The sequence below is a fragment of the Vitis riparia genome, chromosome 19 (assembly GCF_004353265.1).
Source record: "Vitis riparia cultivar Riparia Gloire de Montpellier isolate 1030 chromosome 19, EGFV_Vit.rip_1.0, whole genome shotgun sequence".
In the NCBI taxonomy this organism is placed as follows: Eukaryota; Viridiplantae; Streptophyta; class Magnoliopsida; order Vitales; family Vitaceae; genus Vitis; species Vitis riparia.
In genome coordinates, this window is record NC_048449.1 from 11,802,964 (window position 1) to 11,823,222 (window position 20,259).

Here is a 20,259-nt window from a genome sequence, read left to right on the forward strand (position 1 = left end):
ACGTATTACAAAAAGTTGATTAACATGCAAGATAATCACTTCAACAAAGCAGTAGAAAGAAAGTTCCAGTGTGTTTATGGAGGATGGCAAAGCTAGCTAATTCCCAACCTCATATTGGCACTGAATCGATTAGCATGGAGGTTACCAAAGCCTATAGAATAGTCCCAGAATGAGTATAGCCATATTCATACTTGTATATAACATCTGTAACACGTGCAAGATTTACAACTCGCATGAGGATGGGCATTGGAACAGCTGTTGGGACGAGGCACTATTCATTGATATCCTTCCATGCATCTCTTACTTGTTTCCTGCTCCGATGCACCATCATGTTTCATGTAACATTCAACAACTGATGCAACACGTCCTCTCTTCTGCTCAAACTACAAAATATAGAATCATAGAGGTTAGTGGAAAGTACAAATATATAAAAATAATTGTTTGAGCCATTTGAATTTCAGGAATAATACAAATATATGTAGCATCTAGAATATATAATTCATGGTATCAAACGTATTTACTGATTTGTAAGTCATTATATTCTGAAACAGCCTAAGGGCAGCCATACCTTGTGGAAAACCATATCATCCATGAGCCTGCAAATTATTGCTGAAGACCTGACAATCTTTGGCTCACTGAAGATCCAATCGAAAGTTTCTTTGTCACGACATCTCCCATTCCAATAAGAGATGCGGTCACCAGCATTAAGTATGCAGAGGTAATTAATGCCACAGGCATAAACTCCTCCATGGTTGGTATTTGTTGTGCTTGAAGCCATTTGGCTTCCTCATAATATCATCTAACCCGATTTTTCATCTGAAGAATGGATTGGTTTTCATTTCATCAGTATTGTTATTATGTTTATTGCTTCTTAAAATATAATAATAACATGCAAGCCTTAATTGAAAATTACAATTATTTCCACAATTTACATTAGTTAGTAGTTGTCTTTATGAGTCAGTCCACTAATTGAATCATTAGTCAAATCATTAATCTATGGTATGATTTCTCCATTTATCTTTTGAATTTTCCAATACATTAGTTCTGATGTTCTCAGCAAATTAATTCTACATAATGTTGCTAAGCAAAATCACCAATTCTAATTAAGTTGGTTCATTACAGAAAATCTGCCCAGATTTCTGCCCTAATGGTATGTGGCTATGGAAGGTAGATTTTTAGAGAGAGTGAGTGTTTAACTCTTTTTTTCCCCTGCAGGTCGGACTTTGACTACAGGTTTACTCCATGGATTTTATTGGGGGCCTTAGACCATCTTCCAGCAATAATATATTAAATAGGTTGAGCACTCTTCTTGGAAAACATGCAAGGAACTAAGCATCATAAGTTAAACAATCCTAGATGGATGTTCGAGTATCCAGCTCTTTTCTTTAATTGTGCTTTTTTCTTTTTGTGCTAACATCTGCTCTCTCTCCAGCATGCAAGTGTGCGTCCTAGGCAGCTCTTTTGTGCTTTAAATGAATTGAATACTTGATCTTATTCTGCCATTGTTTTTGGGTCAAACCTAAGAAGTATATTTACCCTAACTTCTTTTCATGTCTTCAACTTACTCAAAGGCTGACAAGTCCCATTGGAAGTAAGCAGTTAAGGATTTTTGAACTAAAATTATCAAACATAGTCTTGCTATACTAGCATATATACTAATAGGTCATACTCTTTTCAACAGTTTAAATTGTTTTTGTTGATAGATTATATGGATGTTTTAACACTCCAAGAAATTGGAATGAAGCAAAATCTGCAGAAAGAAGAAATGACTGTCAATAGATATATTTGTTCTCTTTTATTTCTATTGATACTAAATTTTTTAGGGATAGAGCATCAACAATTGTTGAGAAATCAATGAAGTGAAAAAATAGATAAATTCACATCTCGTTGTAAAATCATCATTAAGATTTACATGTTCTTACAATGTAGCTTAAAACCAAATATGACATCAAAGAAGATATCAATAATCACCCCCACACAATGATATCTATTATAATACATTAGCTGTATCGAACACAAATTTCCTTCAATATGTGTCTCAATACTAAAGTCCACGTAGAATCAGGTGTGCACCATATTGGGGTTGGATAGTTATAAGACTGTAAGGAGCATGAGCATAGGATGGCGAAAGTTCAAATGAGAAGTGTTGTAAGATCATTGCCAAAGCTATTTTTGCCTCCATCATTGCAAAATTTTGTCCAATGCACACCCGAGGACCCCAACCGAATGGTAAAAATGAAACTTGGTTTTTTGTTACCTTTGAAACTCCTTCAGCAAACCTCTCTGGATTAAACTCCTTTGCATCGTCTCCCCAAATTTCATGATCATGGTGAACTAGGATGGTGGGCAAAGAGACCTGCACTCCGGCTGGAAAATACATGTCTCCCACTTGAGTGTCCTTAGAAACCATTCTGGTAAGCACTGTTACTGGTGGATATAACCTAAGAACCTCATGAAAAATCATGGTAACCTGTGGTAGAGAAACTTTAGAAATTGTAGCATGAAAATTGTTACTGAAATGCATCTTAAATCCTTATGAAGGACACTGACGGATAAAGGAATTGTTTAAAATAGAAACTCAGAAGAGATATTGGTCTAAATCATGCATGGCATAATGTCAAGTATACAAAGGATTTAATAATTTTAGAACCTCATGAAAAATCATCATAATCTAGAGAAATTTCAAGTCATGGCATGAGAATCCATTCCTGAACTATAAGTAAATGAAAGAAAATGTTCAGTACAAGATACAAAAAAGAGTTATGCGTTTTCATTTTTACTCCATTTTTCTCTTTTTTTGTGAGGGTGGGGGTGGTGGGGAGAATAGAGTACTATATGATTTCTGTGAGAATTACTAAACTGAAGAGTGGACTGAGTACTCACAATTTTTAGGTGGTTTAAGCCATCATTTTCCGGTTTGTTATTCCCAAAAACCTGTAAAACCTCTTCTCTTGCACGAGCTTGCCAGTCTGGATGTTGGCTTAGCAGGACCATTGTCCATAAAAGCAAAACTGAGGTTGTCTCTTGGCCAGCAAGATAGAATAGCTTACATTCATCAATGACATCTTTGGCACTCATTCCAATCTTCGTGTTATTTTGATGTTCTTGAATTTCTCTAAAATTGGATTCCATTAATATACCTAATAAGTCACTATTAGCAGTTTCGCCAGCCTCCATTGCCTTCTCCCTTTTGTTGATGATGCCCCCCAACAATGCATGTACTTCTTTGCTTATTTGCTTCATCCTCTTGTTCGTCTTTGTGGGAAAAAACCTGCATCTTAGTAATTCCAGTAAATAAAAGATCACATGGAGCACACCGACATTAAGTCTAATTTTCATCCATGCCTTCTACTTCTTCATTAATTTTTTGAAGCATGTATAACACTTCAAAGGCAGAAACTATCAGACAATAACTAATGGTTTCATCTACACATGTATTGCGGTGGCATCTTATCATCTTGACACAATATCCTGCCAACACAAGGCATGGGGATACTAGACCTCAATTTATGAAACAGACTACTTTCTAAGTGCATGCTACACAGAAAGAACAGAAAGAACAGTCCTAGTAAATGAAGTATAGAGGCATGAAGACATAAAATTGTCCAGGTAAATGAAGACATGCAATGAAGAAGAAATCTTTTGCAGACTACACAAATCACAACCACATAAATCAACCACCCACCCATTTTACAAACTTCCAGCTCTCATGCACTGGCAGAGTTTGGTCCTTTTAAAGATTAAAGTAGGCATCTAAAATTTTATTGGTTTCAAGGTATATGGTGCACTAGGTTCCAATGAAGAGAACCTTTTTATTCTAAATATTTAATAGTAGATTCCTTTCTTAGCTTACCAATCAATATATATAAATTACTCAGGACCTTAAGAAGTTGATATTACAATTTAAACAATGTTATATCATGTGTATTAGGAGAGAACCAATCTCATCCACAAATCAAGAGCACTCAATTGTCAATTCTTAAGTTCATGACTAATATATGTATACTAATATAGTTTATGTATCTTTTGGAAAGTCATTTGTATATTTAAAAGATTATCGTGTACACCAATAATAATATACTTGCACCATTCATCTATGTACCTCTTTCTGGTATCAGAGCAATTCTAGCTCCCATGAGTTCTTTTTTTCTCCTTCATCCTACGTTTCACCACGGCTGATGCAAGTTCAACCATGCTATCCCACCTTCCCTTACCTACCAATACCACCATGAACCTTAACAATCCCATTTCCATCAACACAATTAGCTAGCCAATTTCTACTCAATCTCATCCTCACTAACTATTACTCATGGAAAACATAGTTTGGTGCACTGCTCTTTGGATATGATCTACTTGGCTACATTGACGAAACAAAGCCAGGAGAAACAAATCTCAATCCTAACTATACTTTTTGGACAAGTAGGACAAACTCCTTCTTCTAGGGATCATCGGCTCTCTCAGCCACAAAGTCGTACCTGTGGTTCATTCATGCAAAACTTCCACTAAAGCTTGGCATCATTTTTCAGAGCTATGTCAATCCCTCATTCTCCAGAACCATGGGATTGGTAGAGCAACTCATTCTTCTCAACCATGGCTCTTAACCAATGATTAATTACCTTGCAACAATCCATGATATTATTGATGAATTGGACCTTCTTAGAGAAGCCATTCCAAACCAATAACTCATCACTTACGCATGCAAACGTGTCACCCCCGAATTCAATGAATTGTTGTTGTTATATGCGCACGAGATACTATGATCACATTTGATGAGTTGCATGACAAATTAGTGGAATATGAAGCCTTCCTCATGTAGGAAGAGCTTCGTTCCATTAGCAATCTTGGTACCATTAAAGTCAACAATACACAATTTTCATCTTCCCATAGCGACAAAAACGCTAGCCAAAAATATTTCCCTAGTAGGAAAGGATACCAAGGCCAACGTCCTCCTCATTTTGGGAATCAACACCCCAGCAAGAATGCCACTATGATTTGCCAATCCTCTGAGAAGAAAGGTCATACTGCTTGCTAGTGTTACATTGCTAAGAAATTGTTCCTTTCATCCACACCTACTACTAGTCCAGTTATCCCCACAAACAACTCCTTAACCAATTGGCTCGTAGATATCAGTGCCTCACATCATGTTACATCTTATCTTAACAACTTGTCTCTCTGCCAACTAATGAATCTGGTCATTAATAGTTTTCACATTTCCTATACTTGGAGGGTTGTTCCAAGATTAAATAAAGTTTTTTCCCATGCTAGTCTAAATATTGTCTTTTCCTATTCTTGGAGGGTTGTTCCAAGATTAAATATGCTCAATTTCAGAATTGAAAGGACTTTTTCATATTGCTAAGAAAAAAACTTGTAAGTTTGATTTTTCTATCAAAGTTCTTATCTCTAAGGTGGATTCCTCTAAGTGGTGAGCTTAATTGTGAGTTCTTATCTTTAAGGTGATGAATTTCTTATCCTTAAAGTGGTGAACTTGTGTTATTAACTTATCGTTTTATTTCCTTAAAACGGTATCATTTTGAGTCGGAAAAAGTAGTTAAGGCTTTCAATCCCATGTATCAACCCACAATCAACTTGTGGATATACTCAACAAACCATTGCCCAAGTCCCGCTTTACATCCTTTCAGTCCAAGATTGGCATTTTTTTATGGAAGCACTATCTAGCAACGGCATATTTGGAGAGAACCAATCTCACCCACAAATTATGAGCACTCAATGGTGAATTCTTAAGTTTTGGAGTAATAGATGTATACCTTGTATAGCTTGTGTATCTTTTGGAAAGTCATGTGTATAAGATTGTAGTGTACACCAATACTAATATACTTTCACCATTCATCTATTTACCTCTTTAATGTGGAATGACAACTACACCAAAAGATAATTTGGTGCCTATACATGCGTTAGTTTTTCAATAGAATTGTTGAACAAATGCCATGAATTGAGGTATTACGAGTTGTTAAAAAGTTAAACTTCATTTAGAAAGTTTCTAAAAATTAAAATTTCACTTAGTTTCAGCTAACTAGTATATTTTATTTTTGGCAATTTATTATTTTCTATTTTTTTAATGAAGTTTTACATTTTATTATTAAGAGTTTCTATTTTAGTAGGTGTTAGTATCTATAAATAAGATGTTATTTAATAGTTGAATAAGAGTGGTGAAAGACAATAAATTTTTTCTTAATTCATCTCAATTGCTTATCTCCCTTTATGTTATTATTTCTCATATGTTCTTTCAACCCTATTACTCCAACAAATGGCTATCAAGGTCATTAAAAAAAAAATGGAAATTGGGATGTATCTTTTTCAAGTCCACAAACTTAATAATTGCAATTACAATAAAGGGATATGAAACTACTCTATCCTAAAATTAATCAAAAGGATTTTTTTTTTTTTTTTTAAAAAAAACATGAGTAAGAAAGATAAGAAAGCTCTTACCTTCATCAATTAAGCAATGCATGAAGGTACTTTTGAGAAGATTTTCAGTGCAACCATAACCAAGGAAGTATGAGAGATATTACATTTTAAGTACACATAACAAAGTTAACAATATACAAAAGGTTAATCTTCAAACTCTTATAAGAGAATTTGAAAGTTTGAGTGTGAAAAAAAAATCGAAATAAATCTCTAATTATTTTTCTAGAGTATTAGTTGTTGTGAGTTTACAATAAAAATACGTCAAAAGTTTGAATGATAGTCATGTGGTAAAAAAATATGTTCAATCTTTAGACTCCAAACAAGTTAAACTATATTGTTGTTGTCATTGAAGAATCTAAACATTTAGATTCTAAGGCCATTGATCAACTCATGAGATCACTACAAGCTCATAAAAAGAGATTAAAAAGAAATAACTAAGAAAAAATACAGCTTTTTTAAACAAATTAAACTTACACTAAAGGAGAATTATGAAAACATTAGTGAAAGAAGTCAAAATAATCATGGATATGTCGAAGACATGGTCATAGCCATGGCTAAGACAATAGAGGAAGAGATAGGTTTAATTATCAAACAATGAAATAACAAATCAAAATTCACATTCCTCGGGAGGATGTGAAAGATGACACAACTTAAGGCATAATAAAAGAAGAGGATATGATAAATTTCAAATTGAATGTTATAATTATAAAAAATATGGTCATGATACTTATGAATATAGAAATGCTACAAACAATATGAAAAGACACGTCAAAGGAACTAAAAATAAAGATCAAGAATAATCAACCTTATTATTGGCATATAAAGGAGAAAGCTAGGAGAAAATTACATGGTATCTTAACATCTAAGTAAAATCATATGTGTGGATTCAAAAATATGTTTGCAAAGCTTAGTGAATTTGAAAGTGGCGATATTGCCTTTGGGGATACATGTAAAATTTTGGTAAAATCTTGATTCATATGAAAATGGAAGGCATATTTCAAATGTCTGCTATGGTGTAACATGAAAAACAATATATTAAGTTTAGGTCAACTCTTAGAAAAGGGCGATGATATTTATCTCAAAATCAAAGTGTCTTAATAAGATACCAACATGCCAATATAATTGGTAATGTGCCCATGATATAATGTTTTTGAATAACATTGAAAATAATATTGTAAAATGCCTAAAATCTCATGTCAATAATTCCTCTTGAATTTGACACTTATGATTTGAACATCTTAATTTAGAGGATTGAAATTGTTAAGCATGAAAAACAATGAAATAATTGTTCTATAATAATTAGTGTCAATTATGTGAAAGATGTTTACTTAGAAAATATGTCTAAAAATTTTTCCAAAGGAAGAAACAATAAGAGAAGAAGCTTTTAGTGCTCATTCATGTGGAAAATCCAATTTTAATTTTTATGGGTGATTCTAGTAATAAATAAATAAATAAATAAAACTTGGTTGTATCTTTAGCTCAAAAATTTGTTGAAGAAACTTAATTTACCACAAAAGAAACCAATAAACATCTATATGAATATAAAATTGGTGATTGCCTCATAAAAGATATCTAGTTCTCCATGATTGAAGCAAGTATAATAATACAAAATATCATTTATTAGAAAGTATATTATGAAACATGAAGTACAAATAAAAATTGCAAAATCTCATAATCAAATTTCGAAAATGCTTATAAAGCCTCTCAAGTTTAAAGATTTTAGATAGCTAAAGATGCTACTTTTACAAATCAAGTCGAAAGGGGCATGTTAGTTTAACTATATTTAGAAAGTTTCTAAAAATTAGAATTTGAGTCTCTCTAAATATTAATTAAAATATTTATATTAAAAGGTTGATTTAGTTTCACCCTTAGAATCTATGCCTTTCAAAGTGCCAATAGTTGTTAGTTGTAGATAAGGCTTTCCTTTTTACAACTCTAGGTTCTAATCTATATGACCTCCTAATGGTACAAAGTACACCTTTTTCATTGAGGCAAGTACTAACCTAATGCTATCCCCTTGACATGGACTATGAGGCACTAAGGTCGCATGGGGCAATAGCTTGACATCATGAGTAACCTATGATAGCAATAAGGTGGCACAAGGGCACAATTCCTTGTGCAAGGAGACGACTTGGTGAGCCATGGGCGTAAGGCCAAGACAGGTACAACACCAAGAGAGACTTAGATGGGCACATTGTTGCGACGACTTAGATGCAATACATGAGGGTGTAATGCCATGACATGTTGCCATACTAAGGAGAGGGATTGGGAAAAGCATAGAGTCACAACATCAACAAGGTGAATGTCGGAGCATGTTGCCTCAACATGGATGCAATCTAGATGTGCAGGCCAAAAGAGAACTTAACATGTGCATGAGCCATAAATATAGATGCCTACAACAGCAACATTCAAAGTCAGACTCGAAGTGGGATTGCAAGTCAAGCATGAGTAGGAGTCTTGATGTGAATTGTAATTGTAGTATGAGTAGGACTAGGACTTAGAGTCCAAGTAAGAGTGGTTATTGTCATAGCCTATTAAGAAAAGTCCTAGTATAACTAGGAATAGCACTCCTAGTCTAACAAGGAGCGGTACCACCCTATAAATAGGGAGGAGTGGATAAACTTCTGAGAGAGATCAAGAGGAAGTCTAAACTACCAAAACTATTGTGGGAGTATAGCTAAAGTCTTGTATTCTTATTCAATAAGTTAATAAAATACAAGTTAGGGTTGATGCCCTATAAACCTCATGTGTTGCCTTGCATGTTGTCATCTAGTGGGGAAAGGTGTAGGTTAGCTTAAATAGCTTCTAAGTATTGCATAGATGTGAAAGTTTATATGGGAATTTTGCACCTATGACAATAGGTATCAGAGACCAACAAGCGAATGGTTGGGGAAAGTACTACAGAGACCTTAAGAGAAAGGATATCAAGACTAGAAGAACTACTAGGGGAATAGCAAGGTGATAAGGGCACTGTAGCCTTATGGCCAAACCACACCAAGGAAGAAATCCTTGTGCAATAGAATTTCTTAGAGTCCCATGACAAATTCATAGAGGATAAAGTGGTAGGGTTGAAGGTAGATGTCAAAACTTTGATGGATGACTTCTCATCCATTATATAATACTTTGAGGAAGTCATAACAATCCTTAAGAAGGTGGTATTGCAAGGTTCTATCTCAACTATGGAAGCCCCTCGCAAAGCTCAAGTCCTAGAACCAAAAGGCTTCAATAGCAACCAGAATGTTAAAAAAATTAGAGAACTAATGGGATATGGAGCAATATTTTATTGCTGCTCGAATCCCTAAGATGGAGATGGGTATTATCACCATGATGTACGTTACTAGTGATGTGAAGTGATGGTGATGAACTAAGGCAGAAGATAATGAGGAGTCTAGAAGGCCCAAATCGCCACTTAGGAGACTCTTATGAAGGAGTTGAATGATCATTTCCTTCCTACTAACATGACTTGGTTGGCTTGAGAATCCTTGAAATGATTGAAGCACACTAGTTCAACATGGGAGTATATTAAGGAATTTAGTTCCTTATTGCTCGACATAAAAAATATGTTCGATGAGAACAAATTGTTTAACTTCATGTTTGGATTCTAGGAATGGGCCTAAATTGAGTCACAAAGATAATGGGTGTGAGATCTTTCTAGTATAATCTTTACAACATATTGTTTGGTAGTCTATAAGTTGAATGGTGTGAACTCTACCAATCAGAAACCTAAACTAGATGGAGCAAAGAAACCTAATAAAGAGGGAAAATATTCTAAGAAGTCATATAGGAAGAATTCGAAAAAACCTGTAGCATCGTAATCGAGTGAAAAAACTACTAAGTATGGGTAGTAGACAACCAAACCCATGGGTTGTTTCATTTGCAATGGCCCTCACAGTGCTAAGAAGTGTCCAAAATGGGAAAAAATATCAGCCCTTATGGCTACTAAAAGTAGTGGTGATTCTGACATGGATACACCTTTAAGAGTCAATCCTTTGTAACTCTTGAACATAATCCACAAGAATGCACTAATTCAAAAAGGGTTTATGCATGTCCAAGTGCTAGTAAATGGCATGCAGGTAAAACCAATGATGGACAGAAGGGCAACCCATAATTTTGTGGCTAGTTAGAAGCCAAGAAGCTCTATTTGGAACTAGTACATTACATTATTAAGATCAAGGCAATAAATAGCAAAGCCTAAAAAATTAATGACATTGCTAAAAAAAGTCTGACTCTAAGTGGGAAATTGGGAAGGCAACTACAAATTGCTATGTGTACCCTTAGATGACTTTGATTTGATCTTAGGGATTGATTTTTTCCTTAAGGCTAAGGTGGCATTGCTCCCATATCTTGGAGGGTTAATGATCATGGATGGGAGTCAACCTTGTTTATTTTTGTTATAAAGGAGAAAGTCATAAAGAAAGGTCAAACCAAGATGGTTTCTATGCTTCAAATAAAGAAAGGGTTGAAGTGTGGGAATGTCACATATATTATATCATTGGTTGAGAACAAGGCAGACCAGTCAATAGAGGTGCCACATAGTGTAACCCATATTCAAAAAGAAGTTAAAAACATGATGCCTTCAAAGTTTCCCAATGAGTTGCCTCCTAGGTGCCATATAGACCATAAAATTGAGTTGCCACCTAGGACCAAACTTCTTGTTGATCAGGTCTCATATCGGATGTTACCTTTGAAATTACTAGAGTTAAAGAAGTAATTGAAGAAACTATTGGAAGCAGGCATGATCCAATCTTCAAGGGTTCCCTATGGTGTTTCTATCTTATTCCAAAAGAAGCAAGATGGGACCCTATAAATGTGTGTTAACTATTGGGCCTTGAACAAAGTAACAATCAAGAACAAGTATCCAATCTCTTAGTGGTAGAATTATTTAATAAATTAGCCAAGGCAATGCTTTTTTCCAAATTGGACTAGTGGTTAGGATACTAGCAAGTAAGGATTGTAGAGGGGGATGGAAAAAAGACTACATGTGTAACCCGCTATGGGTTATATGAGTTCCTCATGATGCCATTTGGCCTAACTAATGCCTCAATAACATTCTACAACCTAATGAATGATGTGCCATATGAGTTCCTAGATGCCCTTGTTGTGGTTTAATTCAATGCGTTATTGTCTATAGCAAGACCTTAGAAGAGCATGTGAATCACTTGAGACTAGTGTTTCAAATACTAAGAGAACATGAACTCTACGTGAAGAAGGAGAAGTGTGAGTTTACACAAAGACATATTAACTTTCTAGAACTTAAGATAGAGGAAGGGTTGATAAAGATGGATGAAGCGAAGGTCCAGGCCATTAAAGATTGGCATGTTCCAAGCAAGGTGACATTGGCCAACTACTATCGAAGGTACATAAGGGGTTACTTCAAGATAGTGGCTCCCTTTACTAACCTTATAAAGAAGAATATTCGCTAGGATTGGAGGTCTGAATGCTAGAAAACTTTTGAGAAATTGAAAGTGGTGATTTTAGTTAAGCTGGTGCTACATTTACTAGATTTGGATCTCATATTTGAGGCCTAAACAGATGCATCAGCTAAGGCCTTAGGGGGGATCTTAGTGTAGGAAGGGCACCTAATAGCCTTTGAGAGTTGAAAACTTAATGACTTAGAACAAAGATACTCCACTCACAAGAAAGAGATGACAACGATTATCCATTGCTTATAGTAGTGGAAGCATTATCTACTAGGGAGTATATTTACTATATATGGTCATAGACAACATAGTTAATACCTTTTTCAAGATGCAGAAGGAGTTAAGCCCTAAGCAAGCTAGGTGGCAAGAATTCCTAGCCGACTTCAAGTTTGAATGGTTGTATTGACTAAGAAGACATAATGTAGTTGTAGATGCCTTGAACGAGAAGGAATTGGCAAAGTATGTAATTGCTCTATCAAATGTGATCTCATATTTTAATGAGAAGATCAAGCAAGCTACTAAGCTTGATTCTACTTATGAGAAGATGAAACAAGTCAAAGAGAGGGCTACTAAAAAATATTGGCTAGAAAATGACCTCTTGATGGTTAAAAGAGGTAGGCTGTATGTACCAAGAAGTTGCTTACACAAGAAGTTGCTAAGAGAGACCTATGATGTGAAGTAGGCAGGTCACCCTAGCAAAGAGATGACATCAACAGTATTGTCCAACTACTATTACTAGCTAAACATAGAAGAGGACATCCAGGCTTATGTTCTATATTGTTTGATATGTCGGTTGGATAAGACAGGCAAGAAGAAAACAATAAGGTTACTACAACATCTCCCTATCCTAAAGAGACCTTAGGAGAACATATATGTGGACTTCATCGGTGGCTTTCCAAAATTGAGGGAATTCAAGTCTATCTTCATGATAGTAGATAGACTCTCTAAGTATGTTGCTTTCATACTTACACCATATGCATGTCCCGTAGAGGAGGTAGCTAGGCTATTCTTCAACCATGTGGTCAAGTACTTCAAGTTGCCTAAAGACATAGTCAATGATTGTGATTCTCGATTCATTGGTCAATGTTGGACTGAGTTGTTTAAACTCTTAGGATTGAAGTTGAAGTTCTAAACAACAAATGATTCGTAGATAGACGGGAAAACAAAGTGTATCAAATGCGTTACTTAAGGAATACCTCAGACACTATGTTTCTGTAACACAAAAGAAGTAGATTGATATAGTGGAGATAGCTCAGTTATCCTATAACTTGCATAAGAGTTCAATAATAGGGTTGAGTCCCTTTGAATTGGCCACAGGGCAACAACCAACTATGCCCTTGGAGATGTTTAAGCAAAATGTTGGTGGTAATTGTCCTATAGCTTATAAATTTACAAGGTCTTGGCAACAGATGCTTAATGAAGCTTGTGAAAGCTTAGAGAAGGCATCTAGAAAAATGAAAAAGTATGCGGACAAGGGCCGAAGACCCTAAGAATTTTAGATTGGGGATACAGTCCTTCTAAACCCTCATATATGGAAGAAAATTAGCAGTAAGACTATGCAAAGGGGGTTGATTCCCAAATATGATAAACCTTTCAAGGTGATGTAGAGGAGGATAAGTAGCTTACAAATTGAAATTGTCGGATAGGCTAAAGATACACCTCACGATCCTTGTGAGCTTCTTAAAGCCTTATCATGAAAACCTAGACTCAAGAAGGATACCGGCAAGGCGAGTGATTAGAAAGAAATTTGATCACGAGTGAAATCGGCAAGGTAGAGAAGATATTAGATCATCGAACTATGGGAATGAGTAAGAAAAATTGAAGAATTGATTTTCTAGTTTAGTGGAAGGATAGTCTTGAATTAGAGGCTAGTTCGGAATGAGATGTAATGCTATGGAAATTTGAGGAGGTAGTCCAAGCCTACCCATAGTCCAAGTTGATGAGAGCATCAACTACATCAAGTAGAAGTGGTTTGTTAGCCCTTTGACATGGACCATGCGATACTAAGGCCTCATGGGGTGACACCTTGGCCTCTTGAGTGACCAATGACAACAACAAGGTGGTATAAGGGTGCAATGCCTTGTGCAAGGAGATGACTTTGTGAACCATGGGCACAATGCCATGGTAAGTGTAGCACTAAGAGAGACTTGAATGGGCATATCAATGGGGAGGGGGAGGAACGAAGTTGACTTAGATGCAATACATAAGAGGTGCAATGCCTTGTACATGGGGAGCCATAGGTGCAATGCCATGACATGTTACTGCACTAAGAAGATGGCTTGGGCAAGGCACGGAGCTGCAACAACAACAAGGTGGATGTAGGAGCATGTTGCCCTGACACAAATGCAATTTGAACGTACAAACCAAAAGAGGGCTTATCATGCACACGAGTCATATATATAGATGATGCGGTAGTATCATGAAGAGTTGGACTTGAAGTGGGATTGCAAATCAAGCATGAATAGGAGTCTTGATGCCTAACGTAATTATAGTCTAAGTAGGAGTAGTACTCAAAGTCCAAGTAGGAGTGGTTATTGCCATAGCCTATTAAGACAAATCCTAGTAGAACTAAGAGTAGCACTACTAGTCTAACAAGGAGTGGGTGGCACCACTTTATAAATAGGAAGGGTTGGAAAAACTCTTGAGAGGGATCTAGAGAAGGAAATCATGAGGGAAGTCGAAACTCACCGAAGCTATTATGGAAGTCTGGCTAAAGTCTTATATTCTTATTTAATAAGTTAGTAAAATACAAGTTGGGATTGGTGCCTTGTAAACCTCATGTGTTGTCTTGCATGTTGTTGCCATCTCATGGGGGAAGGTGTAGATTGGCTTAGAGAGCTTTTAAACGCCACATAGACATGAAAATTTATGTGGGAATTTTGCGCCTATGACACCTAACCTTTAAAAGTATGTTCTAAGGGGACCCTTTATCTCCCTTCATATATTTAATTATTTGCTTGTTTTTTCAATCCTATTAATGCAACATAGGTGAATTTGCTCGATGGTTTATAAGAAAATTCATATCAGTTGTGTTCAACCTGTTAAATTCTACTAGGCTTGCGTACCGGTATGTAGATTATAGCTTCTTCCCCTAAGCTCAAATTTTTCTTTGGTTTCATGGTGTCAACATTTCATGAAAGTAAATGCTCCAATGAATAATAAATTTACCTAATATTGAATATGGTGTGCTAGGACATAGAGATTTATTAAATGTTAGGAAAATGTAAGGGTGACTTGAAACCTAAATTTGAGCAAATAAAGAGTCAGTTTAATAGTGCTTTTAGAAAACACTTATATTATAGAAAAAAAAAACATTTTTGAAGAAAAATCAAAGGTTTGACAAAATTTAGAAAATACTTTTAAAAAGTTCAAAATTAAATTATTTGTAATGCTTCTTGGAGAAACACTTTAAATATTATTCTTCCAAAAATACTTCTAGAGAAAACCCTCCCACTAAAAGCACTTAAAATAGAAACTCAAGCAAATTTACTCTAAATCTGCCGAAGCACTGCTAAAAAAATGAAAAAACAAGCAGACTCATGTATATTCATAAAACTGAGCAGCACAATTTCTTGAAATATTATATGATTTTATGCATACCTCCATCCTGGGATATAAACTGACATTGCAACCTTGATTGCAAGATATGTCTGTTCTTTCTGGAGTTGGAATATCCTTATTCCTTCTTCGTAGCTACTGCCAAATGCTGTCCGAGAAATCACATCCCCTGTCAAATTTTCAAGATAGGGCCAAACATCCAACTCACATGATCCCTCCACCGAAAGCTTCTTCCATTTGTTCACCATGTCGCTACAACTCAAATGAAATGCCGATAACATATTCTACAACCACAAAATCAATTAATAAAGACCAAGAACATCCCTTCGGTGGTAAAATTATGGAAACGGACCATTGGAGAAAGGGGGAAAAAGACTCTATATGAGTATGTGAAAAAGAAAGGGAAAAAGAAAGGAAAAGTTAGGACACTTGGTTTGTGAAAAACTAGTCACCAGTACTTCATTAAAATGACTGAAATATTTGGGAATTCTGATGTTTATACAGGTTTTTGTAGGATTAAAAATAAATTTTCAATTACTTCCATATTAAAAAAAAAAAAAAGAAAAAAGAAAAAGAAAGAAAGTTTTCTGGATGGAAAGCTGGGTTAATGATCTTTCTGGAAACTAAGGTCAAATATTCTCGTTTGAAAAATGGGCATTGAAAATTACCTTCAACTTTTCTGGATGGAAAGCTGGGTTGATGATCTTTCTACGTTTGGCCCATTGTTCACCTTCCAAGGCCACTAGACCAGAAACCAGCAACTTGACCAACGGGTGTGAGGGTGTCTTTTGAAAGATATTGGACTTCAACAAAACATCCCTCATTAGCTCAGGCTCCATAATGTTTACCCTTGGACTTGGACCCACCCATGTAAAGAAATTTTTACCTGCATGTTTATGCCATTATTGGATAGTGTTAGTCCTGGATTGCTTTTAGTTTGGATAATTGTTTTAAAGACCGACTGGTTTGAGCAGTCGGACTGTCGACTGAAAGCAAATTTGATCCGGGTCAGCAATTGAGCCGGTAGGGCTACTGAACCGCCATCGAACCGGACGACCCAGCGGTTGAACCATTGACTTGGTGAACTGGGTCGCCGGTTTGGGCCTGGACCTATCTCTAAGTGAAATTCTTTTGGCCAAAATGGGCCATGGTTTTAGGTTGAAATTGGGCGAGTGGGCTACTGCTTGGGCCACTCACATACATCCACGCTCTGGGCATGCCAACTATATAAAGAGATATTCAGATATGGGACTGACTTGGGAAAATTAGGATATCATGACTATGCTATTTATGCCTTATGTAAACATTTCCACAACACTAGCAAAAAAAAAAAAAAAATTCTTCTCAAAATTTTTATAATAATAAAAATGCAAACAATTTAAAGTAAAATAATATAATTTTTTTAAAACTATAAAATAATAAGGTATATAACTTCTAAGATATATATAAATTAAATAACTTCACATCTAAATATTATATACATTTTATTTCATAAAATCTTAAAATATTAATACATCTATATATTAAATAAAAAATAAATACTATTAATTTTTAATTTCTTTATATATTTTAAAAAATTAAAATATTTTTAATTTTAATAATATATAAATTACATATTTATAATATCACTGATTTGATAACCGATCTAACTGATGAATCATGAATCGTTGACGTTTTTTATTTAATAATCGATCAAATTCTAAAAATAGCTAGTTTTCTCGAGCGTAATATATATATATATATATATGAAACTGTAATCTCAAAATTTGAGCTTGTGGCAAATGGGAATCACTCTTTACATAATTACTCGGGTATATATTATCAATTGTATGTACGTGGAAGTTATTTTAATTATTAACCATAGAATTGGCATGGAATATTATATTTTTAGCACAAATAACTGACATAAAAATTCATCGAAAAGTGCGTTGACTTGAAACATCACAAATTATTCTAACACTTTAGAAAAAAAAAAAAAGTGAAAAGGAAAAGAAAAATAGTTAGGAAGAGAAGAACAGAAACTAAACAACTGCTCTAGGGCAGTATATAAAATTTGACCATAATTTGAAGAAACCAGCAAAATTTAATACTATGATGAAAAGTAATAACTCATGTTGGTACCATATTTCTTAATGAAATGACAATGGAAGGGCAGAACACGCTGAACGATGTCATCGGAGAGGCTGATGGGTCTTGAATATGCTTCCTTCATCATCCTGGACATCTCTTTGGAGTCCCCTTGTAATAGCCTATACGAATTCCCAGCCAGGCCTTGCTCTCTGAGGCATCTCTCTAACCTCTTCGGTCTCAACCACACCCAATTCAGTAGCCTCCATACACAGCTTATTAGCACAGTAAGGAACCCAAAAGAAATTGCAACTGAGCTGAGCTTCATTTCCGGTTTGAGGGACTTCTAAAAGGAGAGGTATGTTAAATCACTTTATATGCTGCCGGTGTATATAAACTGCCCCTATCCCATTCCCTGGTGTCGGCAAACATAGAAGATTTCTTTAATGCCTATAGGGAGAAGCACATCTCGTATTTTAAATTGTCTCCATCAATATGGCTTTTCAACTTCTCAATTTGATACATTTCAAAGTTTTGTGTAGCCATCGCTGCTTATTAGAAACTATATATATGACATGGATGTAAGAGAGATAGAAGCACGTCTAGAATATTGCACAAGAAAATCAAAATACCTTAATTAAAATTCCACCTATAAGTGAAATTTCATTTCCTTTGAAATCATTTTTTATTTTATTCTCATTCTCACTTGAATTATCTAAACATGGGAATTAATCGGAAGAAGAAAGCGATGCACATTCCCAGTCTCCATTCTCACGTACCAAAGATGACCTTAGGATATTCTTTTATCAATTTGTTGAAGTAACAGGTCTAAACATACATAATTGAAGCGGGAAAATTCAGAAAAATTTTGTGTTTCTAAACATTATTTCATATATTACATAACTATTTATTTATATATGCATAATAAAATAAAACTCATATTTAGCTTTCAATCTGATTCATTTGATAAGGACAATAAAAGAAAAATAAATATGCAATATTAATTGTTTTATTTATACACCATCACACTGTCTCTATATGAATACCATCTTCCTAAGAAGAATAACATGACTAACAACAATCCACGACAATAGTTTTGGAACGACTGCCTTTTGTTTGTTAATATTCTATTGTCTTGCTAATAGGGCATGGACCAGCTTTAATTTTTTAGGAGAGTGCATGTCATTGGGTTCTTATAAGGATGCATGCCTGTATCTAGGCTTCAAATTCAACGTTTTATCGGTTAATAATGCATTGGGCTCCTCCCATCCGATGTTTGATAGGATGGATAAGAAGAAGAAAGTGACGTAAGATCTAAAATATCTGATCACATTTATTTAAAAACTGAATAGGACAAATGGGTGAAATGATTAGTAGTGAGTCCGTGACATTCACAATTGCATTCTTTATAGCTTCATTATTGTTGGTAAGACAGTTGAGTGCAAAATTGTCTTTGACCATTCCAAGACATAACCTGTGTGTATGAGCTTCCTACTCATATGACATTTCCTCAAATTATAAGCACCCTGTTCTAATAACATTGGAAAACAAAAATATTTACATGCGAAATATTAAATTAAAGAGCAGACCAAAAAAGAAGAAAAATTAAAGAATGGTACTTATAGAAGATAAATTAAAGTCTAGAATACAAAATTTCATCAACACATATATATATATATATAGGCCTACATCTCAGTTTTTCAAATGAACTACCTAGAAGAAAGGGAGAGACGAAAGGACCTTACACTATAATCCCACAGTGTTTAATGTTATAAAATAAAATGATAAGTTCTTAAAATGCATAAATATTATTAATTCATGGCATTTTCTTTCAAAGAAATTGACTTTTTCTACTAATCTATTTTTCTTTTATTTCCAATATTTATCTATCTCTAGGTCTTGGTGTAAAGAAGTTTCAACAAATAAATATTTTCATAATTCAATTTAATATGACCTCAAAAAAAAAATCCAAATTCACTTATTCATATATGTTTAATAACCTTCAAAGGAGCAAGGCCAATATTAATAGGTGACAGTGATAGGGACTAAAATTTAGCACTTTAATGGGTGTAAAGAACTTGTTCAATGTGTTTGAGGTGCTTAAAATCTAGATTGAGGGAAGAAGGTGCTATGCAGTCTGATAGTACCTGAAGAGAAAGAGTTGGCAATCAAACAAGGAACAGTGCCTAAGAATAGAGGATAAGAGCATTTTGGATTGGATCTAGGTTCACTCTTGTGCATAAGAGCATTTTGGTAATTACATAAGATTGCATAGGCAATAGTGAACAAGGTCTCTAAATTGGGTTAATTGATTAACTAGATGACCCATGTGGTTAATTAATCAAGACCTAGTTTAAGCTAGATTAAGTGACCCAAGCCTTATTGGGATCAAGACACTTAAACCTAGTAGGGGAACCCTATAAATACTATTGGAATTAAGCCCTAAAAGCAAGACATGTTGTAATAAAGTCAAACTTGACTCTCCTCTTGTTATCCTTTTATGTATTGACATTTATTTAAACATTCAACCCATCTCTTACATTGTTATGGCTTAGGAGCATTGGGAGTTGCAAAGAGGAGACAAGTCATGGGCTCCTTGTAGTAGATAAAATGTCCACATTCAATTTATGAACTTGGGCAATACAATAAAGATTGTAATGCACTACCTTCTAATTGGAGGAATGTTTTGTCTTGATCGCAGAGATAGATTTCCCATGGTGGGTGGCCTAGTGTATGTGACACAAATTAGACAAGACCTACGTTAAATCATGACATTAGACTATCAGTT

General features: G+C 34.8%; 1 protein-coding gene across 1 annotated transcript; it reads right to left on the reverse strand.

Moving 5' to 3' along the window:
• Positions 1 to 1,860: 1,860 nt before the first annotated feature.
• Positions 1,861 to 17,968, reverse strand: LOC117909614 (cytochrome P450 CYP72A219-like). Its single transcript, XM_034823687.1, has 5 exons — positions 17,526 to 17,968; positions 16,073 to 16,290; positions 15,447 to 15,688; positions 2,884 to 3,271; positions 1,861 to 2,470 (listed from the first exon to the last, which is right to left on the reverse strand). The coding sequence occupies exons 1-5, from the start codon at positions 17,797 to 17,799 to the stop codon at positions 2,045 to 2,047; spliced, it is 1,548 nt and encodes a 515-aa protein (XP_034679578.1). The 5' UTR covers positions 17,800 to 17,968; the 3' UTR covers positions 1,861 to 2,044.
• Positions 17,969 to 20,259: the final 2,291 nt, after the last annotated feature.

Excerpts from the sequence above, each read along its gene's own strand:
- LOC117909614 (XM_034823687.1), bottom strand. The coding sequence starts at position 17,799 with ATGAAGCTCAGCTCAGTTGCAATTTCTTTTGGGTTCCTTACTGTGCTA. Across the intron at positions 15,689-16,072 it reads TCCATCCAGAAAAGTTGAAG|AATATGTTATCGGCATTTCA; the intron begins GTAATTTTCAAT and ends TTGTGGTTGTAG. Across the intron at positions 3,272-15,446 it reads GTTTATATCCCAGGATGGAG|GTTTTTTCCCACAAAGACGA; the intron begins GTATGCATAAAA and ends ACTAAGATGCAG.